We start from the raw sequence: 25423 nt of genomic DNA on the forward strand, positions 1-25423 counted from the left end.
GGGAAGAATGAACGTTTGAGATTTTTAAAGGAAAACAATAGTTGAAAAACAATAGTGAAACTGACGATAAGGCTCAGCCGGTCAGAGCGGGAGAGTGGAGCGAGAGGCAGGCAGGCAGCGCGGAGTCCAGAGGTGTCTGCCATCGGGCCCTGGGCTCCTGTGCAGGCCGGGTCCCCTCTACGTCTGAGCGCTTCCTGGTGCCGGTGTTTTCCTGGGCCGGGCCCCGGGGGGATCTGGGCTCCGAGGCTCCCAGAGGGCAGGGCCGTGTGCCCAGCTTCCTGCAGCTACCTGGACCCTCCAACCGAACCTGGGTTTGCGAGGCTTGCTTGCCCAGCCCACATCTTGTACAGCATCAGGACTCGGAACTAACAGGACACCAGAAACGACAATAACCGAGTGGTGCACCGGCTGACCTTCCTAAAAGGGTGCACCGTTCATTACGGTTCGTTTGAATTCCAGAAAAGTTGAGTCATTACAAGAGGAGCACAATCCTTCACAGACGTGGTTTGGACCTCTTTAAAATACCATGAAATATTTAAGCCATATTTGAAGGAAACCTCTGCTTTTCTGCTGGAAACGTGCACAAGCAGAAAACAGTAGGTTTCAAGTGTGCAGGGGAGGGTGAGTCACTGGCTTTAGGCACAGGCACGGTCCCCACTGTCCGTTTCTAAAGTACTCGGGCGTCAGACAAAAAGGAGGATGTCCAGGGTCAGCCCTGCAGCCCCTCCCCCAGGCAGGCACTCCCCTCCCTCCTCTGAATCAGCCTCCGCCACAAGCAGGGCAAGTTCACGCCAGCATTTGTGACAACCGAGTGAGCGAGCGAACGGATGGGAAGGCCTTGCAGACACACACGCGGGACACGGCCGCGTGAGCGCTCCTGGCTGGCCCGGGACCCTGTGGCTGCAGGGCTGGCACCCGCGTGGCTCATCAGGGGGTCCCTGCGCCTTCCCGCCTTCCCTCTCTGGCTCCGTGCCCAGTCTCCCTCTTCCTGAACGAGCACCCCACTCGCCTGTCTGCAGCCCTGTCTCCCCTCCCCCAGCCAGGCTGCTGGGAACAGCTGCCCCCCTCCACCCTCAGCCCCACCTCCCCCCACCTTCACACACGTGCAAAGGTCACAAGCAACATTTGGTCCCATCCAAAGGGTCCCTTATGGATCTGCGTCTGCCTGACCTCTTGGGACATTCCACACGGGGGACCAACCTCTCCCTCCCTCTGGTCTCTGCCTCCTCCCCTCTGCTTTCACATCTCCTTGGCCCAGGACCTGTTCCCTTCCCCTCTCCCCTCTCCCCTCTCCCCAGGACAGCCCTCCCCTCCCTGGGCCATCAGTGCCCTGGGCCTCCAGAGCCACCTGGTTCTGTGACACTGGCCCCACATCCAGTGACTCCTGGGAGGCTCCTCAAGACTGAACTCTGAACCTTCACCCCCAAAGGCGCCCCCTTCCCATCTTGGTAAGTGGGTCCTGGACCACCCAGCAGTACAGGCCTGGGAGCCCTTGGGACACCAGCGGCTCTTCAGCCCCCACGTGACACCCCCAGCCGTCTCTAGATTCCAAGTCATGTTCTTCAACTTCTTGCCCCCTTGAGTCCAAGTTACCACAGGCTCCCGCGTGGACAACTGTGGGACTCCCAGACTCCCCCAGCGCCACACCTCTGCCTTCCCGCTCAGCCCCCAAAGCACTACAGGTGTGACTCCTGATTCTCTGGAGTCTGAGGTACCGGAAGGCACAGGCCACCTCCCCCACGGAACACTCAGGAAGATTCAAATGCAGGAGACTGGCCTGGCACGGCGGGCAGGACGGCGGCTTTGCCGGGCAGACTCGAGTAGGCTTGGGTGTGTTTGTTTGCTCACAAGAGCTCTCCAGGCCCTCTGTGTGCCCGCCCTGGGGCCCAAGAGACACAACGGCGCTGTTCTGGGGACGGCTCCGAGCAGGGGGTGACAGGGACGATGGCTAACAGACGGCCAAGCGGTGCTGCAGGGAACCCAGTGCCGCGGGGCCAGGGGGCCACGGGGCCAAGAGGACATCGGGCAGAGCTCAGGCAAGGGGCAGCAAGAGGCTCTCACTCGAGAGTGAGCAGGGTGGGTGGGTTTGACGAGTGGCCATGTTCCCTCCTCAGTTTTCATCCTGAGGGCAGTGGGGAGCCACTGCAGGCTCAGAGCAACCACACGGCCCAACTCAATGTACGGACTGAGACGCGTGGTCGGCCACCCCGTGGAGCATGCCTGGAAACAGCAAAGCAAAGGCGTCACGGGCGCCCAGGCAAACGATGACGGTCTGGGCAGGCTGAAGCTAGAGGGGCCAAGGACTGGGCAGGGTGGGTGAGTGGGTGTCGGGGGAGGGGAAAGGGCCACGTACCAGGGCTCAGTTTGAGCCCGATGTGTCCAGGGTGCCCGTGGGGCAGGGAATAGTGTCCTAGGACAGATGCTTCTGTGCACATAGCAGGGTCAGAAGTGCTGACGGGGGCGTGGGGGGGGGGCGACGACACACGGGGGCAGATCTCAGAGGCAGAAGGGGGGCACACAGGCTGAGCCCACCAGGCTCGGTGAGCTGGGGAGGACTACCGTAGACCGTTACAAGGGCTGGAAGCCCTGGAGGGATGCCACGCGTCTTCTGAGGCCACCCCAGCCACAGCAGAGAGCCCACCCACTGCAGCGGCGCCCTTCCCACCACGGCTCCAAGGGAACTCCAAGTGCACGGGTACTCGACCTGTTCTTGACTTTTTACAACACAGAGACCCGCAGCACCGTCCAGGCAGATACCCTGTGCTCCTGCCCCTGGAGCATACCCCAGGCCGTGTTTCCAGGAGACCTCACGATCCTTTCCGCAGGAGCAAGTGGACGCACTGCATGGGGCCCTGGATGAGAGCAGAAGGCACAGCCAGGGCCTGGCCCAGAGGGGGACGCGGCTGGAGGCGCAGGTCCCCTGCCTGGGGCGCAGATGCCAGGAGGCAGAGGGCACGTTGGAGCCCGCGCAGGTGAGGGGCCCCAGAGGGCAGGGCCCCGCATTCCCTTTACAGAATCATCGTCCCCCCGGCAGGAAAGGAGATGCCGGAGGCGAGCGTTCACACCTGGAGCCCCAGATGCCCAGACACCACAGCGGACAGACGGGGAAACTGAGGCGGGAGGGAGTCAGAGGCCCGAGGCCTCTCCCCGGGTTTCCGGCTCCACAGCACGCGCCCCTAGGACAGAGGGCCGGCTGTGGACGCGCAGCTCAGGGGAAGAGAGCGGGTGAGCGGTGGGCCAGGCGGGGCTCAGCGCTCAGCAGCAACAGCGCAGGGGAGGCGCTTCCCGCGGGAGGAGACGCCGCGCGCCGGCGGGACCGCCTGCAGGGGGAGCTGGCGGTGCTGCGCGCGCAGGGGTGGTGGGCGGGCCTTGGCCGCAGGGGCCGGCGGTGGGGGCGGGGGTCCGTGGAGGGGCGGGTGGAGGCGGGGAAAAGGGAGCATCCCGTGGGGGTCCAAGCTGGGCCAGGCTGCCGGAGGCGCCTCTCTGGATGGGCACCTGTCCTGCACCTGCCCACCCCTCTCCAAGCTCAGGGCCGCCCTGTAGACCTCCGTAACCCCATGCTTGGTGGTGACGCTCCCGCTACTTTTCCTCTCCTCTCGTATGGCACCCCGGGGTGCCATAGCAAATCGCCCGGCTTTGTCCCCAGTGTCTGGGCCACAGCCCTGCATGGAGCTGTGTGGCCTGGCACACGGCCTACCCCGGGAGCCCCAGATTCTGCCGTCCACGTTGGAAATGACCCCAGGTCCGGGGAGTGCCCTACAGACAGGACCAGGGCAACAGCTGGGGAATGCACAGGCCTACACAGTGGGAGACCAGGAAGGCTCAAGGGGAGAAGCCGATCTAGTCACCCCAGCAGTCTCCACACAGGGCAGGGTGCGCGACAGGGCCCCAACTAAAGCCCTCGAACAAAGGTAGACGGTGACGTCCGGGGCAAGGCAGGGCAGCGAGCCGGCCCCCAGTGTGCAGACAGAATGGGGAGGCAGGGAGGCCGAGGGGCCCACCGGCCAGTAATTCTGTGAGTGGATCCAGTCTCCATGTAAGAAACAGGTCGAAGTGGAACTATTCGGGTTGAAATTAGGGGTGGGGGTCACCAGAGCATCATCCTGGGGCCCAGGTTGACTGAGGAGGAGGAAACTGGGGCCCGGAGAAAGGGAACCAGGCGGAACATCACCCAGGCCCCACGCCCACTCGTGGCTCTGTGGGTCCACCCGGCGGGTGCCTGCTGTGGGGGGGGCCCTTCCCCCTCACATCACCTGAGACGGATGGGGCTGTGTGGCAGACCCACCGGCTGCCTGTGACGGAGTTACACCCTCACAGCCCCCTCTGGGGGCAGACAGGATGGGGACTCGAGCAGGGAATACGGAGGAATCAGGCCATAGGGGAGGGTGGGGACAGCCTTTGCCGGGCTGATGACCTGGCGTCTGAGGCACCTGACCCTTCGTGTTCCATGACCCCATCTACAAAGTGAGGAAAGCAAGAGTCCTGGCGTTCACAGGGGTGCCAAGGGCCTCGGCCACGGTCCCCAGGGTAGGGTGGGCTTCCTAAGGCTTCACGGGGATGAGGATACAGAGGTGTCCTGCTGGCCTAATGGCCTGGTTCTCGTGCCCGAGAACCTCCATGAGCATGCCTGAGCCCCATCTGGGCAGAAACCCTCGTGGCCTGTCCCCTAGAACAGTGGCCTGAAGCACTCAGTGGGCACAGAGGAGGAGCACGGGGACAAGGCCCTGCCGGCTCAAGCCCTTCCCGCTGCAGCGCTGGCCTGGGCAGAGGTGTGGGAGGCGTGTGCCAACGGGGGCTCATCTGCACACGCGGAACAGGGGACCGGGCCCCGAGGGGGGGGCATTTGTTACGGCTGCTCGAGGCAGCAGCACCCAGCCAGGGTCTCCCAGGGGACGGTGGGGAGGGTCCATGTTAAACGACACGGCCTCACAGATCTGTAGGGGCCGCCTCAGGTCCAGGAGACCCCTGAGCCGGCCACTGCACACCCCTGCTCACCCAGACCTGCGGACCAGCTTTACGCGGGGCAGGCTGGGCTGGGCGGTGCGGCCCGAGGGCAGAAGGGCCAGGGGACCGTACAGGCCGGGCTTGGCCTCACCGGAACCGAGTCGTTGCCCGTGGAATGGATGACAAGACGGCCGGTGTCCAGAACTCGCAAACTTTGGAGGACAGAGGGGCTGGCGCAGCACATGGGCACCAGCAAGGAGTGGAAGAAAGACAGAGGCCACCAGCCACAGCAGGAGCGGGACAGAGGGTGTGGAGTTGTGCCACAAACCAGGAGCAGCGGGGTCCCTCTGGGAGGGATGTCTGCCTTCGAAGGCCTCCCCGCGCCCAGCTGGCCCCCAGCCTCTCTGACAAGGAGGGCCCGCTGCAGTGCCCGCGGACCAGCAGGCCCGAAGAAGAGCAGTGAGGCCCCACCAGGCGAGGGCGCTGCTGGGCCTGGACCCTCCAGCACAGAGTCTGCCCAAGCACGTGTGAACAGCTGTCCCAGGGCAGGCCCTGGCCACCACACTGCCCAGCTGACGTGGACTCGGGGACAAGTGGGTTTTCCAGAGGCGAGTGGCCAGGTCAGCGGGGTGGCAGTCAGGGGCAGGGACCCTGGGAACGGGATGCAGGCACAGGGGCCAGCAGGTCAGGACAGTCTCTGAAAGCCACTGGCCAGCTTGTCCATGCAGGGCCACCTGCCCTCCCAGGAAGGTGGGTCGGCCCACCCTTACGGTCACGGTCACGGGAGTCCTGCTTCTCCTGAGAGGCGGGCACGACACTGAGCTGCTGAGCGGGGGGAGCCGAGCCTCCTCCTGGCAGCACGGGCCTGGCCGCGGTGGCATTGCCCAGGGCCGCGGAGCCAGTTGTGGGCCCCTGCAGCCCAGGTCGGGGAGGGGAGGAACAGCTAATGAGTTCCAGGAGGTCAGCTGTGAGGGGCCCCCAAAGCCATAAACCCTTTATTGGTGTCTCAGGAGGGGAAACCCGGATGTGGCCGTTTATTTATTTTGGATTTCACTTTTCTCTTCCCTTTTTAACATGCACTTCCAGGAGTGTGACTGGATTTTTAGACAAACAGGACCTTCCTTCTTCAGTGGAAGCGGATCCATTGTTTTCCGCACCCCTGAAGAAGAAAGAAGCCCTTATTTTTGTAACGGACCCTTTGTTTTCCGCACCCCCGGAAGTCCTTATTTTTGTAAGCTGTTCTCCTATTACTGACCGAATAACTTTACCAGCAAGACAGAGCCGCCACGTCTCCGGGCCTCTGTGACACCAGCCCCAAGGCCTTGGGCACAGGGCAAGAAGACACCGAACGGAGGAGTGGCCAGGGGCCCCATCCGCCCCCCGCCGGGCACAGGGACTGGCCCGGAGCCAGCAGGACCCACCAGGCAGGCGGGCAGAGCAGGGTAGTGGAGGGGGCCCCGTTTGGAGAGCCCCAACTGCTGACAGGCCCAGCGCCCACCCATGGGCTTCCAGAAGAAGATTGTCCACATCCAGCACCCACGAGGCATGACCTGGGGTGTCCGTGCCTTCCTCCAAAAGGATCACCCACAAGGGACAAAAGGAGGCCCGCCAAACTTCCCGTTGAAAATGTTTGCTCTCTCAGTCCCCTGCCGTTAGCCCCCTGCTCTGTGACCAGCATGCCGGAGGCCACCAAGAAGGGGGCACGGTTGGGGGCAGCTTGCAGCCCCCTAAAGACAGATGGTGGAGACATAGGCTTGTTGGGCCTGGGTCAGAGTGGGCAGGGCCCTGAGTGCAGGGGGTCGGGGCTCCATGAGGCCAGGGCCATGCTGGGAGGGCCCCTGGGCGGCAGGCCCCGGAGGCCACCCCAAAAGATGGAGCCATTCCCCTCCCCCACCGGCCTGAAGCAGGCTGGCACTGGGAGCCCGTGCTCCTTCAGCCCACGCTCCCTGGCTGCAGGGCCCTCCCTCTACCCAGCCTGCTCTCAGGGGACGCAGAGCCCTTTCCAGAACCTCCTTTCCAGAGGGGAAGGCTGGCCTGACCCCACCTCCCCCCCACCCCCCACCGCCAGAGGGCCTCTACAGACTCCGACCCCTGGGCTCTTACAGACGGAGCAGGAGACGCTGAGGAAAGAAGGGGACACGGCAAGGCGGGGGGGGGGGGGGGGGGGGGCGGAAGGAGCAAGTGCCCCAGCCCGCGGGCAGCCTGCACCAGGAAGGGGACAGGGCGCCGAGGCACCACCAGCGGCGGCAGGTCAGCTGGGCCAGCCTCGGGGGTGCACCCAGGGGCGGGGAGTGTCCATGGGTCTCACGCCGCACAGCCCACGCGGAGGCTCCCACAAAGCCGGGGAGGGCGGGGCGGACCGCTCCCACACCGACCGATGCGGAGACCCAGCCCCAGACGACAGTGGGGTCTACCAGGCTCACACCGCAAGGGGCAGGCAGAGGTGGAACCAGGGCCCAGGGCTCTGTGGGCCCCTCCCGGTCCCCTCCCCAGGCCCCGCGGGAGTGGCCACACGGCCGAGGGGGCTTGTGCAGAACAGAGCAGGACGGGGAGGAGTGTGGGAAGCATGGGGTCAGGCAAGCCTGTGGGCAAGTCCAGGGGCTGCTCCTGTGTGTTTGGGGGGCATCTCCCCTCCCACCGCTGGCCAGACCCCTACCTCCACACAAGGACTTGGCAAGAGGGGCAGGGGCGAGAGTCAGTCTGTGACGCCCACGCGAACCCCCCCCCCACCCGACGCCTCCCCCAGTCCAGCCAAGCAGAAACTGGGATCCCAGTAAAACAGCTGTGAGGCCTAGCCTGGAGGCCCGTGGGTGGGGCTCTGGGCCAGACAAGGCCCAGGGGCTGAATGTGCTCGAACCCCTGGGTCGGCCTGCCAGTCCTGGGCCGGGGCCCGTGCCCAGCAGAGGGCAGCGGAGCCAGCTGGGGGCTGGAGGAAGGAATAGTAGCCCTAGGGGGAGGGCTGGACGCCCTACCCTGGACTCTGTGCAGCTCTCAGGTCGGTGGGCAGCAGGGAGGAGCCCAGGTTCTCACCTCGGGCCCGGAGAGTGGAGCAGGCCCAGGCACAGGCCCAGGGGTCGGGAGCTGGCCACAGGGCCCGGCTGCAGGCCGTGCAGGCCCTGGAGAGCCGGGAGCAGACCCACCGGTAGCGGTGGCGGCCGAAGTTCCCGGAGGAGGAAGTGGGACCTGGACCTCAGTGCCCCAGGCAGAGGGAGGGGTGGGGAGGGACGGGCACCCTGTAGCAGCACACCGCAGGGGTGCCTGCCTGGCCTCGGCCTGAAATCCTGCGGCAGGGGGGTCCCAGCCACCCCCAGGGGCTCTCACACTCCATCCAACCACCCCCACCACGCACCGAGGGGCGGAGCGAGTGTTCTGAGACAGGCCACCAGCCTCTCTGTGCCTCCATCGCTGGGCCCCTAGGAGGAAGGTGAGGACAGTTCTTGGGCCGTAGGTCACCGCGGGTAAAGTGTCCAACTGCACCTAGCACATGGCAGTCGGAGCACAGGTGACCCCCGCACCTGTCTGTCAGAGTCAGGAAGGGAGAACGGTGGTGTACGTGGGGACAAGGCAGTGACGAAACATGGCAGTGCCCCTCCCCCCCGGCACCCCCCACCCCCCACACGAACGCACACCTGCTGGGGCTCACCCTTGGGCTCCTGGGGGCCATCTGGTCCAAACTCTCATTTTATAGCTGAAACCCAGAAGGGTAAAGTGACCACCCGGTGTCACCCCCAAGTTAGTGTCCCTAACCCACCAAGCCACATTTGCCAAATTTATAAGCCGAGCAGCATGCATTTCCTTATCACTCCGAGTGTGTTCACGGCCTGAATGGAAGGGGGTCCATCCACTGCGGGTGTGCAGTGGCCTCAGTCCATAGGACCCCTGGGATGGGTGTCCCTGAAGAGCATGGCTCCACATACCCCCATGTGACAGCCAGCAAGTCCCCTGCCTGCCTGATGTCTCTCTCCCAGGCACCTGCCTCTCCTCAGGACCCCCAGAGCTCTCCACAACCACGGCCTGGGAGCCCTGGCTACAGGCCCTGCCCGCCCCCTGCCACCGCCCACCCACCTGAGCTCCTGCCCTGTCCCCAGGTGGCCAGTCTGAAGAAGCAGCCGGACCAGGAAGCACCTCGGCATCAACAGGCCCGCCTCGGCCAGGCCTTGCAGGCCAAGAAGTGAGCCCTGCTTGCCCAAGCCCCCAGGGTGGCCCGACGGCCCCAGCGCCGACCCGACAGCGCATCAGAGCCGCCACGGGGCAAACGGACATCTCACGCTGCTCAGAGGACTGTGGTGCCATGGCCCACAGCCCACCACGCCTCCCCCGGGGTCCTATACCAGCAGGCGCCCCGCGATTCCACAGAGCACCGAGCTCCCCCCGGCCCTTGGGACCTCCACCTCTGCGCACCCTGGACCGGCCTCCAGGACACTCCTCGCAGGCGCCGCCCTGCCCCTGGCCCGCACCCGGCCTGGCACTCTGTCTCCACTTGGGACGCACTGATCTGGCCAGACCCTGGTCACCAGGCCCCATCAGGCCGGCTCCCGCAGCCACAGGCTGCGTTCCATGCCTTCAGCTCTATAAACATGGGGAAACACGTGGAAAATATTTCCACCAACTAGAGCCAAAAACATAATGTCCTGCGAGGCCCAGCCACCACTTCCCTACGTCCAGAGGCCGCGGAACCTTCTGTATCCAGGAAGTGCAGGTCCGTCACAGTGGCAGGTGGCTGGAAATGACTCAGAATCAAGTCCCTGTGACTCGCCGGCCACGGGAAGCACTGGCCGTGAGAGCTGAAGCTGTTGCAGAATCCCCCACTTTTCCAGCCTATAAACTCTGGGAAAATTCCCGGGGGAACCGGCCCCAGTTGCTAGGGAGACCGAGGTGGCCATCTCGGGCCTCTGTGGGGTTCACCTGTCAGCATTTTTACTCATTTCCCCCATGAACGTCGGCCAGAGTGATTTGTCTTCCTCCCCAAATGGCCTCCCCTGTTTTGCAAGCGGCACGTTTACGATACGCAGGGCACCAGCCAGCCCGGTAAATTCCTGCGTGCACAGGTGCTGGCTGCCCTCCAGGACTCCTGGGGGCGGGCAGGGCCGAGAGCACACAGCCCACCTCACTGCTGTCCCTGCACCTTGCTGCCCGAATGTGCGATCGCCGTATGTCTGTCTCAAGATCGATCCAGGGCTTAAAATAGGCCATCCTGTCAAGACCTTGCTTTCCGCTTGAATTTAGCAACGTGTTCCCACAGCCCGTCATGTGTACGAAAGCAGCGGCTAGAAGGATGGGAGCAGACGGGTTTCATTCCGCCCTCAACTCAGCCTGCTCACCGGTGGCTGTGTGGCTCTGGAGCCCAGCCCAGGCTCGGAGGGAAGCGCCGGGTGACCCATTGGCAGTGGCTGCCTTGGGCCCGGGAGGCCGTACTGGTGCTATCTGCGGCCCGATCCGTGCCACCGGTGGAGGCTAGCGGGCAGGTGCACCCCTACTTCAGAAGCGTGCTCTGCCAAATGGGAAAGGCTGGGGCCCTGACAGGGGACGCGTGGCCCTCGGGGCCTGGCTTTTAGTAGACAGACGCCCCCCAGCAGAAGGACCCCAGGGCCGGGCCAGGCGGGGGTGTGAGGAGGGAGGAACAAGCAGCTGGAGACCCGAGTCTGTGCGTGTCTGCGGCACCCGCTGGCGTTGTAGGTGCTCCCAGCACAGAAGAAGCAAGTGCACGCTCACGGGTGAAAGAGGAAAATGTATCTCAGATGCGGAAGGGGTCGGGTGACTTCTCGTTAGTAAAATGAAAGCCCCCATGTTTTGACCGACATCCTGGTGATTTGGTGTTTTCCTTGCCCCCGGTTGCACATGCGGGACTTTCACAGCACCTGTGAGACCTCTCGATTTTTGTATGTTAATAGTTCAACCCATGTAGGAGATGCTAGTTTTTACTTACTCAACATAAAGTCATACACTTAGGAAAAAGAGGATTTTTCTAGTGGAAATAAATTGGTGTTTCCTTGAGCATCTCCAGCACAAGGGCCTGTGCATCTGACAACTACCCCAGAACCTGGAGGAGCCTGGCTCTGTCCTCCCAACAGCACCCTGGGACACCTGTTGACGGGGGACTTCACGGGGGCTTCCCTGACCAGGCTTCCACGAGGTCTTGCTTCTGGACCAAGGCCACAAGGCAGTCCGCAAGAGGTCAGAGTCAAACCCAGAGGCCAGCGAGGCTGCAGGCACAGCGTCCTGCTGACTGGAGGACAGAGACGGACTGGGGGTGCTGAGCAGGGTGGGTCCCAGTGCCTGGGGTGCTGGAACCCTGCCGGGCATCCACCTGTCCTCACACGCACCACCCGCCCCACACTTCCGGAGGTGAGGTCAAGGCAGGAGGGCCTGGGGCGGGGCCAGGCCGAGAGGACAGGCTCTACTGCTGCCCATGCCCTCCCTGTGGCCCGAGGGGAAAGGCTCACGGCTTCTTCCTTGACCACCCCGCACGGAGGCCTCCAGCCTGTAAGAGGCCCAGCAGCCCCCACATCAGTTTGGGACTCATCAGCCTTGGAGGAATCCTAGCTCCGCCCCTTCCAGCTGTGTGGTTCTGGACAGGCTCTCTAGCCTCAGTTTCCTCATCTGTGAAATGGGTGAGCCCACCCCCGAGGGGCACGGTGAGCCCTCTATGAGGTATCGCCCACACTGACACCGGGCCCATCGTGAACCCTCAGCAACAGGGGTGGGGGCACCATCACCACCCTGTAGCCACTGCAGGTGGGGTGTACGAAGGAGGAGAGCAGGGATGCCACAGAGAAAGGGCCCCCCGGGAGCCCAGGGAAGGCCATGATTCCCACCAGACAGACGAGGCGGCGGAGGGAGAATGAACACCCTGAGGACACGGGCCCCAGCCCCCCGCAGCACCCCAGCTCTCGAGGGAGGCAGGGGCTTCACCTGGGCCACCGCTGGAGCAGGAAATGGGCCAGCTGGAACCAGGGTCACTGATATTCCGGCTTCTAAAACATTAATTTGTTCAAATAACTGCAAATAAAAACTGTGACGATGAAACCTATGAAAAAGAAACCCGCCACCGCCCGTACTCCGTGACAGCAGATCCTCGGGTAAAATTGGAACATTCCCGATGGTTGGGGGCTGCTGCACGTGCCACGCTGAATACTCTTCTGAAAAACTTTTACTTGACGTTTTATCACAAGGCTTTTCCCCACGTCATGAAAAATGCCACAGAAGCTTGATTTTATCAGCTGCCAAACCTCTCAGCAAAGGGTCATGCGGGGGCCACCTGAGAGCCCTTCTGTCGCACCTGTCCCTGGCGCTTGTGGAACACTCAGGAAGCCAAGCCGAGTCTCTGCCCTGTGCCCTGGGGGACAGCGGCGGGGTGGGGGCAGGGCGGGGGCGGGGAGGGGCGGGGGGGGGGTGGGGGAGGCTGCCCGTGGACGGCAGAAGGCGTCGTTCCTCACCCAAACCACGGAGAGAGGCCCAACCTGAGCTCACCCGTAACCATCTTTGGCCTCTCCCTGCAGATTCTCCAGCTCGAAAGGTTTCTAATTCCTCTCTAGTTTTTTCAAAGAAGAAAGCAGCAGTGAACTTCCCAGGAAGTAAACGTTGAACCCTATTCTGATCATTTCTCTCCGATAGATAGCAGGACACCCGTCAGGGGTCCAGGTGTGGGGGGGCTCCCTGGAGGCTGTGCCCCCTTGCTGCACATGGGGGGGGGGGCGGAGCCGAGTGGGCCCAGGACCCAAGGACCGTCCCTTCCGCTCATCCTGAACCAGGCGTTCCCACCTGTGACAAGACCCCGTCCAGCCTCACAGTGAAACAACCAGGTAGGGTGGGCTTCCGCAAGGGCGCAACCCAGCCTGAGCCTCGGGCCCTGTAACTTCCTAGCCTTGCTCCTGGGGCAGGTGAGGGTTACCTGGGGCAGGGGCTTCTGGCTGCTCTGGGGAGATCTGTGCCCAGCTTGCTGCCTCTGGAGAGAAAGCAGTGGGAGGCACAGCCAGCCGGGCCCTCTAGGGCCCCGGCCGGAGCCCTGCTCAGGGAGCCCCACCCAGCCCTGTAGGGACAAGCCCACCAGGCCAGGTGCGCTGTGGGGAAGGACGCACCACCTTGCCCCAACAGAGCCCCAAGTCCTGGGGTGTCCCGAGGTCGGCTCCAGGGCTCCCCCATCTAAATTGCACACATACTCAGGCCCTAAACTAAAATGTCACAGGCCTGTTGGGGAGGCTCAGGTTTCCTGGCCGCAGAACATGAGCTTGCTTGATAAAACGATTTTGGTGTTGATAAATGTGGACTTTCTGTGGCAGAGACAAAGGCGCCCTTGAGTCCAGAGGGGAACCTAAAACGGCACATTGCTGAAAAGTATTTCCTGATAATATTTTTAGCACCTGAAAAAAAAACACACACTTTTTTCCTCTTTTTTGCTGCCTGTGGAGGTGTGTGTGTGTGTGTGTGTGTGTTTGAAATGTAATGCCCAGCAGTGGTGGGGCCTCATGTTAACCCCCAGTCTCCCAGACCAGGCTGCAAATAGGCAGCAAGGCCTGGGCCCCAGGTAAGCGTGGCCTCACTGGGGCCGTGACCGAAGAGTCCGCCTGTGGCTGGCTCCAGCCTAGACCCACAAGCACCTGCCGTCCAGCGTGGGGCCCGGGCCTGAGCACCTCACAAATCCACCCAGGGGATTCAGTTGAGTGCCCTGGTTGGGACCCCCGGTCTAGGCCAACCACACCCACCATGTCTAGAGAAACAGCCCTTCTCTGGGGCAGCCCTACTCCCTATAAGCCCCCAGGTGGACCCATAACGTAGCCCAGACATGGGCCTTTACTAGGATCCCTTGGGGCAGAAGGTCAGCAGTGAAGAGGGGCACATAGGAATGTGTGCAGTGTTGTATGTGGGAGCACATGTGACCGAGTGTGGGTGTGGAAGTGTGAGTGTTGTCTCCATGTGTGAGCATGCACGTGGAAATGGGAGTGTGTGTGTGAGTGGGGATGTGCATGTGTATGTAAGTGGAGGGGAGCAAGTGGGGACGTGCCCCTCCTCCCCAGGTTCCTGCTGACAACACCGTGAAGATTCTGTTCCCAGCACAGCCCCGTAATTCGATGTCCTCTCTGACCTTTCCTAGAGACGGGAGGCCTTGACCTTTCTCGTCCTTCCCTGGAACCACACGGTTGTCCTGCCGTCCAGGGTTCTCTGAGGCAGAAGCCCGGCCCCAGGGCTGGCCTTCTCGCAGTTGAGCACAGGGGAACCAGAGAGAAGTTGAAGGGGAACCTCTCTCGGGCCAGTGCCCCACAGGGGCTGCCTCCTTGAACGACGAGGCCACCAGGATACTGGCCGAACGGGACCTGTGTAAACCTTTGGCCCCCAGAGTCACACTCAGAGGACCTTTCCACTACTTCCTAAAAGTCACATTTACTATTTCTTGCTGACCACAGAGCAACACCTGTTCACTGAAGACGTCTTAGGACACACAGAAAAAACACGGAGCCCAACGTAAGAGCGCCCAGAAACTCAGTGGCAGCTGCTGCTATCGTGCTGGCTGTTTCTGCTGATCTCTGACGGGAACACCGCTGTCTTCAGGGGCTCCGGGCTGGGCCTGCACTCACACATCCCCTCACACCAGGATTCTGAGAGCAAGGGGGGTGGGGGAGGGCCTCAACCCCAGGAGTCAGGCCCTGCACCTGGGGAGGGACCAGGTGTGCGGTCAGTGGTCTCAGAGACGGCAGAAGCGCTGGGATGGCCACAGCTGGGGATACGGAATCTGAATTTGGGCTCTGGAGGCCCTACTGCGGTCCGCCAGGCCCACTAACATCCGTCCACTTGCCCCCCCCCCCCCCCGCCCAAGAGGACCAGCCTTCCCTTAGAGCCCTCCTTACCCTGGAGTCTGCTAGAGACTCTCTTGCTGTGAAGTTCCCTTAGGGCCCTGAACCCATCAGAAAACCTCCCGGGGGTTTCTCCCTGATGGGTCAGCGCAGGATGCAAACACCTGGTTAGTGCCCTGAATTCCCCCAGGCGAGGGGTCCTCACATAAAATCAGACCAGGAGCACCCCCCCAACAAGTGTCCACAGGCTCAGATCTTGGGGAGCAACACGGGGCTGGCCCCTGGCCACTTCCATAAGGGTATCCAAGGCACTGCTAAGCCAGGGTGGCCCCGACCGAGGACACTCTGCGGTAGAGCAGCGGCCCAAGCCCAACATCTCAGGCAGGCAGGCCTTAGGGTCTGTCTCAGAACTGCGCCTTGAGCAAGGCGCCTCCTCTGGGCTCGCTCCAGTCTGGCAGCTGGGAGCCCACGGAGGAGGAGGACGGTCCCCGCCGCAGGAGCGCGCCCGCGAAGCGCTCACCTCGCCAAAGCCTGGGCCAGGGAGCTCCTCCCCGCCGTCGCGGGGCGGCCCCAGGCGCGCAGCGAGCGCCCTCGCCCTCCCGCGGGGCCTGGCGCTTTAAGAGCGACCTTATTTGCATGGCCCCGCCCAGGCCCCGCCCAGGCCCGGGGACCGCCCGGCCGGGTATTTAAGCCGCGGCCCCTGGGGCGGGGCCGGCCCTGAACGCGGTCCCGCCCGGCGCCTTCCTTCGCGGAGCGGCGACCCGAGCGCGGCCCGGCCGAGCGCGCGGGAGCTCCCCGACGGCGCGCCGCGCCTCCCGCACCGCACCCGGCCCCGCCGGCTCCGGCCCCACACGGACCGCGAGGCCCCTCGGTCCCCGCTCTGTCCCCGCTGCGTCCGGCTCGGTCCCGCTCCGTCCCCGCTGCGCCCCCCGCTCTGTCCCCACTGCGCCCCACTCTGCCTCCACTGCGTCCCCGCTCCGTCCCCGCTCGGTTCCGGCAGTGTCCCCGCTCTGTCCTCCGCTCGGTCCCCGCAGTGTCCCCCGCTCGGTCCCCGCAGTGTCCTGCTGCGTCCCGCCCGCCGATCCCCGGCGATGCTGCGCGGCGCCGCCTGGGCGCTGCTCCTGGCCGCCGCCCTGGGGCTCGGGGTGCGCGGGGTGCGCGGCGCGGTGGCCCTCGCCGACTTCTACCCGTTCGGCACGGAGCGCGGCGACGCTGTCACCCCCAAGCAGGACGACGGCGGCTCGGGGCTGCAGCCGCTCTCCGTGCCCTTCCCGTTCTTCGGCGCCGAGCACTCCGGACTCTACGTGAGTAACCTCGGGCCGCGGGGGCGCCGGGGCGGGCGCTGCGCCCCCGCCGCTGCCCGCCGCCCCGACTCGCGCCGCCGCCGCCAGCAACTTGGCACCGCGGCGGCCAGAGGTGGAATGAGGACAGCGCTTCCTCCCTGCGGCGGCCAAGGCCGGACAGCGGCCCGCGGGAGAGGCGGGCGGGGGTGGGGTTCGAGCTGCGGCCCGGCCACCTGGGCGAGCGGAGCGCGGGCCCGGCCTCACCCGCCCCCGGGGCTTGGGCAGTGTGCGCACACCGCGTCCGCCCAGCCATTGGCCCCCCGCAGAGTGCTGGCCCCGTCCTGGTCCCAGACGTCAGTGTGACGGCAGCCACGTGCTCCCTGGGGCCTCAGTCTCCCGAGCGGGGCACCTGGCCTGCAAGTACCCTCTGGCAGCCACCTAGACCCCGCCCCGCCCTCCTTGACGCCTGAGGCCCACTGGCAGGAGGCTGGGACCCCTGGCCAGGTAGTCAGGGCAGGGCCTGCTTCTGGGCAGAAGCCCCCCTGGGTGTGGCAGCAGCTGGGCGGAGTGTCCCCTCCGAGCCTTTCCCTCCCTTTCTCCCTTCCTCCTGAGTCCAGGAGCCACTTACTCAGGCCAGTGCCTCCCCAACGGGACTCCCAGAGGGAGCTCTGGGGCCAGGCACTCAGGACAGCAGGAGTCCTCAGGGCGAGGGGCAAGGGCGAGGGTTCGGTGTCTGGCGCTCCCGGTGTGGGAGCCATTTGTGGGCCACAGAGGGAATGAAACGTGATGGCTCGTCACCGCATTGCTCTGTGGGTGGGCCACTGGGCACCTGCCGTCCCCTGAATAGAAAAGAGTTAGGCCGGCCGGATGCACTGTTACCTCTACAACCGCCGCCCCAACCACGACCTCAGCCACTTTCAACTCCATCCACTTTCCACCACCTGTCCTGCCATGGACCCGCCCCAGCACCCCCCGCTGGGCCACCACCTCCCCCTTCACCACTGTCACCCACTCCATCGGCCCCTCCTGACATGACCAGCACCCTCCCCACCACCTTCAAGGCCACCCGCACCACCACTCCCATCTTTTGCACTATTGACACCCTCACCGGGCCCTGTCCGAGCGGCCACCACCAGCCCCTCCACCACCGTGGCCACCGTCATGTGCTCTCTCCCCCGGCGACCACGGCACTCCCCATGCCGATGCGGGAAGCTTCCGCACCTTGGCAGCAGCATTTGCTGACGTGACAGTGGTAGGAGGGGGCCGCCGTCCTCTCTGTAGGCCAGGACTGACTTCCAGAAGTGCGTCGTGGACAGCGCAGAGCTGTGCTCAGGGTCTGCAGGGGCCGGAGCAGCTTGGAAGTGGGAAAACTCACGCTGGCACCATTTGAACAGAACACCGTCAAAATGCTCCTAAAGCATCTGGGCCAGGCTCAGCTTTCCCCCTCACAGTCACGGGTGAAAATATTCTTAAGACGGCTGACCTTCTTAATAGCCTCACCAAAAACATCTACTCTTAGCAAAACAACTGGGAGAAATGGTTCTAAAGTGGAAAGATCTACTAGGAAAACAAACAGTTTCATCAGAAATGAACATTATGGCCGCTAACAAAACATATATCTCCATGAGACCTTTTTCCGGAAACAAAGATAATATTGGAAAAACAAGTGTCCATGTGGACATAAGTAGCCACGCTGTGCCTTCTCTTCCTTCAGCGAGAAAGACCGTGGGATTCCTGAGGGTGCCATGCCCGGACAGCTTGCCTGACGGCGCCGGGAGGGCGCGGGGGTCCCGCACGAGCAGGCCGGTGGGTGGCTCCGATTAAAGCTAAGTGAGAGAAGGGAAGGTGTTTATTCCAAAGCAGGTGATCTGGCCAGTGCCTCCCATGCCTACCTGGTGGCTACGCCTGGATATCAGAGGGCAGATGGGGAAACTGAGGCTCAGAATGCAGATTCAGGGGCCTTTAGACCACCCTGTCCAGCTGCCTCCTTAGCATTGCATCTCAAACTTAGCAGGACCCAGACAGAGGTCCTGCTTCCTCCCTAGGGCCACCGTAGCCTTTTGATGCCTCCCTCCTTTCCCTTGTCCCCTCCTTGTTGGAGACTTAGAAATACATCCCACTCCTCAGCGCCTGCATGGCCACAGCCCTGGGCAGGGCCACCGTTCCCACCCGCCTGGATGCATGTAGGTGCCTCCTCGCTGGCCTTTGTCTCCCGGTCCTGCCCCTCGAGCCTGTGCATCAGGCGGCTGAAGCAGCGTTACCAAATGTGAATGAGATCCTGGCTCTCCTTCCAGCCCTTACCTGCTCCTGGCCCTGAGGCTGGGTGGTCTGGCCCCCTTGTCCCCGCCACACCCTCCAGCTCTGTCTCCTGTGCTGGCCCCTGACCCCACCTCAGTCGTTGCCCTTTGGTGTCCACTTCCTGCGTGTGGACGTGTGCCCTGCGAGCCACGGAGGGATGACCTCACAGTACGTATGTCCGTATGTCTACGTTCACATCTCATGGCAGCCGGCTGTGGACACGGGCCCTTGCACATGTGTCTATGCACACGGTCACTCGTTTCCTGGCTCTGTCCACTGAGGGAGAGCGACGCTGCGACACCCCCCAGTGCCAAGCACCCCTGGTGCTCGGATCCTGCTTGCCAAACACCAGTTCTCCCTGGAAGGAACCAGGACTCTCTGGAGGTGAGGGAGCCCTGGCAGGGAAAGTGCAAAATGCACCTGGGAATCAGTCACACGCAGGAGGAAGAAGAGTGCTCCAAGAATGGCTGGGATGTGTCCAGAGGACACAGAGGCCATCAAACAGGCTCCCTGGCCATACGGAGGCGGGGGGGGGGGGGGGGCAATCTGAGCATTAAAATAATGGTAGTAATAGGTTTTAAGCCATTGGATAAAGGGGGAGCCAGTGAGCTCGCACTGGTAAAAGGAAATAAACGATTAAGTGTGTAAATGGGAGGAAGTAGTGTGGACGGCCTCACATCAACCTCTAGCTTCCCGACCTGGGTCCTGCATGTGCGCTTCCAGCAGAGAGAATTCTTGTCTGCCCTTCACTCTCCAACAGCTCAGGAAACATTGCATAGAGACAGACGGACAGACAGACAGAGGGGGGAGAGCGCGTGCACGGGGCAAATCTGAGCAGTGGGAGCGTGTGGATTAAGAGTGGGAGGACATTCCTGGCTGCGACCTTGCGTAACGCTGTCAGCTTGACTTTACGTCAAAACTGAGCGAATGCCTCCTGGTGAGAACACCCTTGTGTCTGTGCCCAGAGCACCTGGCCACACACCTGGCCAGCCCCACTGGGAGGCAAGCCTGGCCAGCTGGGAATGAGTCCGGGGTCCCCACTCCGTAGCTCTCGGTGACCGTATGAACTTTGGAGCTAGAAGCGACCAGCTCGCCAAACCCTGTCCTTCCAGACAACTCACCATGGCAACCTCGTGCACTCCTTCGCCAGTGACTTGTTCCCTCGTTCATTTATTCATTCACTCATTCATTCATTCCAAAACCTTGACTGAGCCCTTGCTCGGAATCGAGGAGTCCAGATGCACTAACAGCAGTGTTTTGGTTTTAGTATTACCATCATCCTTGTCTATTTTGTTCACCGCGCTATCTTGGCTGCTGGAAGAGAGCTAGCTTCTAGAAGCTTCTAGGTCAATGTTGTTGTTCATCTTCTGATCAGTGGGATGGTACAGGCGTAATCCCACCATCCAAAAACAACACTTTTAACATTTTGGTGAAATTCTTCTTGATCTGTTTGCAAGCATACCTAGGGTCCCACGAGACAAACCTGGGGCTCCCATTTCGTGCAAGTTTCTATTTTGCATATTTCTTTCGGTACTTTAGGCTGTGAGCATTTCCCATGCCCTAAATTTATAGAAACATGCTTTTAGGTGACAGTGTAATATTCCTTCCTGTGGCTGCATCATAATTATTTAAGTCGACTGCTCTGTTGACTGTTGCCCCTGTGACTGGTTTCAGTGTCTCCCATGAATTGACGGTGTGCTGGTGCACGTGCACCCTATACACGCCTTGTTACGGGTCTCTCGTCCTTTCCTCACAATAAATTCCCCCAAGTGGGCTGACTGCGTCCGAAGGAATGTCTCCTTACTGCCCCGGCCATTCAGAAGGGCATCCTCTTCGACACCTTCCTCTGCTGGGTCAGGTGGCCGCCTCACCTGGCCTGGCTCAGCCCGGGGGCAACTGCTCTGCCCACCCCCCCCCCCCACCTCCCTCAGCTCCAGCAGCCATCAGGAGCTGTGTGCACCTGCAGGGCACGACCCCAGCATGTGTGCTGCCGGTCGCCAGGGGGCATGGTAGAAATGTAGATCCCCGGGCCCTCCCAGAGGATCTGATTCCAGAGGTTTGCATGGGCCCGACTCCGCATTTTGACCAGGGGTTCCTGGTGCCTGTCCAGAGTTCCATCTGAGAAACGCTGCTCTTCCTGAGGACACCCACTGACCTGCCCTCCTACTCACGGCTGGCCCTGGACACTCCTAGCCCCGCAGGCTCGGGTGTTGACTGCCTCCCATTTACTGGTACAGGGCGGCCAGGACAAGCCTCCCCAACAGGGCCCTGGGCACGGGTGCTCCTTGTGATCCGTGATGGGGGTGGGGCAGTGAGTGGGCCCCAGGACAGAACAATCTGGAAGAGCCTGAGCCCCAGGGATTCCGCTGCTGTGGGTCTGTGAGCAGGCAGCTGGGTGAGGGCACCCGGCTGGTTTCACCCCATACCTGGTCTCCAGGGAGGCCCAGCCTTAGGGCCTCAACATCCAAAAACTGGTTCTTTACAAAGTGGGGCAAGTTGTTCACTAAACACCTACTGTGTGCTTAGCCACTGCCCTGCTCCCCAGGCCCGAGGGGACTCAATAGGTCCAGAAGTCTGAGCTGCACAGGCTGAGTGCGGGAAGGAGGAGTGAGAACAGGACGGGGTCCAGGCTCGGGTCCCTGACCCCAGCCCCTCCACACCGGGAGGCAGCCCAGGACCACACTGTCCCCTGAGCTGGCCTCGGGGTGGACCAAAGCCAAACGCAGTCCCTCGAGCCTTGCTGGCTACTCTGGGCAGAGGGCGCATGGGCAGAGGCAGCTTCTGAAGCTTGCTGGGGATGGGGTCTGGGGTGGAGCTGGGGTCCCGAAGGAGCAACTACTGTCCCCAGAAGTGAGTGTGAGAGGAGGGCAGGGACACACCAGCTGCATCTCCAGCTGTGGTGGCTGCAGGATGACAGTGGACCCCATGGTGGTCACAGAGATGCAGGGTGGCCCAGGGGTGCAGGGTGTCCAAAAGGAGGGCGCCGGTATCTGAGGAGTGGACCAGGCTGAAAGGCAACATGGCCTCCAGAGAGACGGGGAGGCAGCGGCTCGGGCTGGTAATGGATGCCGAGGGAGGGCAAGGGTGCCCAGATGCTGTGGGACTGTATTCCACAGGGAGGCGTGTCCAGGAGCCACTGGGGAGCTGGGCTCTTGCCCTGGGGGGGCACCTGGTCCTGGTGTACCAGAGGAGAGGCGGGGGGAGGCTTTGCCGGGGAGGGGGAGGCGGGAGCTGCCATCTACACAAGGATAAAGGAGGGACAGGTGCTGGGACACCCGGAGAGGCAGCCTCTGTTGGTGGGGGAACAAGGGCCTGGACTGTGGGGCCCCCCAGGAGACCAGAGGGTGGCCACAGGGCGGCCCTGGAGGAGGACAGAGGAAAGGGAGAACACGGCAGGAAGCCCAGTCCCGGGGGCCCGAGATCCAGGCCGGCTGGGCCTGTGGGGGCAGAAGGGACTACTCCAACACCAAACTCTGCTGTCCCAGCCTCGGGGGGGGGACTCCCTCCTGCCCCAGTTCTGGTGGGGGCACTTCCCCCGGAAGAGGGCCCTGGGGCCGCTCCCTTGAGTCTGCCTGTTTGCCGAGGCTCAGCCCGGGGCGGGCGGGCCTCCCCTCCTTCCTGGGTTGGGCGTGCGGCAAGTTCTGGGTCTCCGGGGCTCAGACCTGACCTTGCCCGGGAGCCCCAGGGGCCCTGCCCACTTGCTGCCCTGCAAGCCGGACTCCAGCCCCCAACTGTGCCGTGGGAGGAATCCTAATTACCCAGAAAGCTGCCAGGAAATAAAAAACATGCCTACATTTTTCAAAACAAGCTTATAAAAGGCCTCAGGGGCTTTATTGTTTTATTTTTGGCAGAGAAGTCAAAGCAGGAACCAAGGCCCCGCCCGTTTGGATCTGATGTTTGCAGAGCAGGGGTGCTATGGCCTCGGGGGTCCCTGGCTCCCCTCCAGGCCTGCCTGGCCCGCTCAGAGCAGCCCCTCCACCCAGCAAGGGTGGCACTGGCGAGCCCTCAAACTCCCGGCTCAGGGACCCGCCAAACACACGTCACATACTTTGGGCTGCAGGTCGCCTCCGAGAGGCTCTCCAGGACATTTCCGCTCTTTCCTGGTTTTATCCAAGTCGGAAATGCCACCGGTGCTGTCCTTCTGTGCTTCTCAACAGGCGGCGTGGGGGGGGGGGGGAGGGGGCTGGTCCTGCAGAAAAGGCATGGGCGCCCTCTGGCCAGCCCCCACACCGCACTGCACACCCAGGCACACACACACGCTCATGTGCATATACACACTCGTACACACTCATCACCTACACACAGCCACACACTCATGCACGTACACACACATGCTCATATGCATATACACGCTCATACACTCATCACATACACGCTCATATATGTACACACTCATACACACATATGCACACTCATTATATACACACTGTCATCATACACAATCACAACACACACTCATAAATATGCAAACACTCATGCACATGTACAGTCATATACACACTCATCTCATATACATCCTCGTACACACATACACGCTCATTCATACATACACACACTCACACATATACACAATTACACACTCATACACACGTACATATTGATACACATGTACACACAGGTACACACTCCTATACACAATCACCACACGCCCTCACACACACACATTCATACACAGATACACATCCTCATACACACATACAGACTCATCACATACACATTCATACATATACACACTCATACACACATATACCCTCATACACATAAACACACTCATACACACTTGTACACATACACTCACACATACTCATTACATACACGCACTCATACACACACATACCCTCATACACATACTCATACATACTCATATACATGCACACACTCTTATACATATATACACATACATATTCATACACACAAGCACATTCTTACACATACATATACTCATATACATACACACTCACACACATCATATATACACACACATACACACTCATCACATACATATGATCACCCATTCACCCTCGTAAACGTACACACACTCATACACACACACACATATTCATACACACATATACACCCTCATACACCCTCATATATACACACTCATACACATACTCATTACATATCCACCCTCATACACACACACTCATACACAATGTACGCACTCATACGCACACTCATCACATACACACACACTTATCACATGCACACGCACATACACACATTCATCACATACACGTACACATATATACTCATACATACACAGTTATACACACACTCATACTCATATACACTCATCACATACACTCATGCACATACGCATACTCATATATATATATATACACATACTCGTACACACGTGTACATTCGTACGCATACACACTTATACACACACTCATACACATACATATTCACACACACTCATACACACATACACTCACACACACAATACACGCATGCACACAGACACATGCCCTTCCCCCAGGTCAAAGAGGGGCCTCTCCACCCCAGGGCCACCTTGCAGTTCACAGAGTCACTGCAGTTTCCTGTTACATGTGGCTTCGGGGCCTCCCTAACAGCGACCGCCAGCAATTCCTTCCCTAGGACCATCAGCCAGCTCAGAGGGGATTGGAACACCCCCTCCGCTGACTGACCGCAGGCCTCCTGCACCTGCCTGGGACAGGAGAGTGCAGGGGGATGGCGTGGAGGGTGCAACTGCCGGTCACCCACCCCTGCACTCGGTTCTGTGCTGCACGCAGGCCTCACAAGGTAGCCCGTGTGCAAGTCCCACCCGGGGCTGGGACCCCCAGTGGCGCCTTGTTCTCAGCAGCAGGTGCCTGGACACCAGAGAGACAGCCGCCGTGCGGGAAAGGAGAACTGACCCCAAGGCCTGGCTTAGGGACACCACAGGGTGGCCTCAGGGAGGCCTGGCCACAGGGGTCTGCAGGGAGGGGCTGGGAGCAACAGGTCCTGCAGACCAATGCAAGCAGGTCCCCTGTCCCCACTGCTCCTGGGGTCTCCCTGTGTCTCTGTGAGAGTGCCGGTGAGCTGGGCAGTGCCCTCATCTGCCACCAGGTCCCCATGGCCAGTGGGGGGTGGCCGTTCCAGGCCCCGGGCTCCAGCAAACACCCAGGCCCGTGGCCACGTTTCTGGGGATTCAGTGGCTCAGTAGTGATGGTGGGTCCCCCTTCTCTAAGTCACAGGTGCAGATCAGACCTAAATGATTCGTCTAGGACATTCACCTGGCGACGGGGAGGCACCTGAGGGGGAGTCTGGGCCTAATCCTTTCTCCTCAGTTTCCGTGTCTGCACCGCATGTCTCATAAAGCACTACTGCACGTAGAAAAATAATAATAAAATTGGAATTTTGTGGGAAGCGGCATTTGCCCCACCCTGAAGGAGGGGAGGGACCCCGGTGTGGGGTGGAAAGCGGCAGCCACACGGCTCCCCGCACCCCTCAGCTCCCTGCTCTAGTTCCTCCACACCCAGCCCTCTGGTCCAGCTTGCCCACTCCCCAAACCCCCACCAGACGAGCAGATGCTCTCATCTGGGTGAAGGAAGTCCAACAAGGTTCCTGTCCAGGTGACAGCGCCTGCCAGCAGCCCGCTTGCTCAGCCCCCGGGCCCCCACCGCCTTCTCGGCTGTGGTCCTGGCCCGGCCCTGCCCTGGCAGGGAAACAGGGCCGGCTTGTTCTGCCTCCTTCCCGGACCCCTGGGCTCCAGGCCCACACCCGGGGGGTGGGGGGGAGGCGGGCAGCGTCAGTGTGGGATGGGGGCACACACCACACACACCTGGGGGCTGGACTTGGACTTCAAAGACAGGAGGAAACTCAGTGGTCTGTCTGTAGGAGCCACAGTGGGGAGCAGGCCAGTCCCACCCCGGCAGGTGGCCCATAGCTGCCTGCAGCTCCAACCCGACCCAGGGTCCCCCGGTGCCTGCTGCAGTGGCCTCTGTCCCATCCACAGTCACCTTGCCCACCTGTGACTTCTCACCCTTAGCTCTCTTCCTAAACGCATGTGCCACAAAGGCACAAATGCAGTACAAGCCCCTAGCCCCGGCCCCTCGTGACGATGCCCTCACCCTCCTCCCCCCCCCAACCATGCGCCCCTAA

At 61.7% G+C, this 25423-nt stretch overlaps 3 protein-coding genes across 15 annotated transcripts in view; all 3 read left to right on the forward strand.

Annotated features, from left to right (window-relative positions):
• Positions 1 to 12273, forward strand: part of CROCC2 (ciliary rootlet coiled-coil, rootletin family member 2) — a 74312-nt gene extending 62039 nt beyond the window's left edge. Inside the window, 7 exon segments of the mRNA XM_053203868.1 lie at positions 2826 to 2972; positions 4671 to 4769; positions 5276 to 5403; positions 5673 to 5867; positions 6620 to 6717; positions 7933 to 8086; positions 8720 to 12273. Of these exon segments, the coding sequence (XP_053059843.1) occupies positions 2826 to 2972; positions 4671 to 4769; positions 5276 to 5403; positions 5673 to 5867; positions 6620 to 6717; positions 7933 to 8086; positions 8720 to 9119 (1221 nt within the window). The 3' untranslated portion in view covers positions 9120 to 12273.
• Positions 12274 to 15457: 3184 nt separating this feature from the next.
• Positions 15458 to 25423, forward strand: part of SNED1 (sushi, nidogen and EGF like domains 1) — an 87675-nt gene continuing 77709 nt past the window's right edge. For all 13 annotated transcript variants that reach the window (XR_008295679.1, XR_008295678.1, XR_008295680.1 and 10 more), the window contains exon 1: positions 15458 to 16036. Coding sequence is in view for 10 of the 13 variants with exons in the window: in XM_053216070.1 (XP_053072045.1) it covers positions 15824 to 16036 (213 nt within the window). In the remaining 3 variants the exon portion in view is untranslated. The remainder of the gene's footprint in view (positions 16037 to 25423) is intronic.
• Positions 16465 to 25177, forward strand: LOC128314166 (histidine-rich glycoprotein-like). The gene is made up of 2 exons (XM_053216078.1): positions 16465 to 20411; positions 20755 to 25177. The coding sequence occupies exon 2, from the start codon at positions 22629 to 22631 to the stop codon at positions 23964 to 23966; it is 1338 nt and encodes a 445-aa protein (XP_053072053.1). The 5' UTR covers positions 16465 to 20411; positions 20755 to 22628; the 3' UTR covers positions 23967 to 25177.

Source organism: Acinonyx jubatus, chromosome C1, assembly GCF_027475565.1.
Source record: "Acinonyx jubatus isolate Ajub_Pintada_27869175 chromosome C1, VMU_Ajub_asm_v1.0, whole genome shotgun sequence".
Lineage (NCBI taxonomy): Eukaryota > Metazoa > Chordata > Mammalia > Carnivora > Felidae > Acinonyx > Acinonyx jubatus.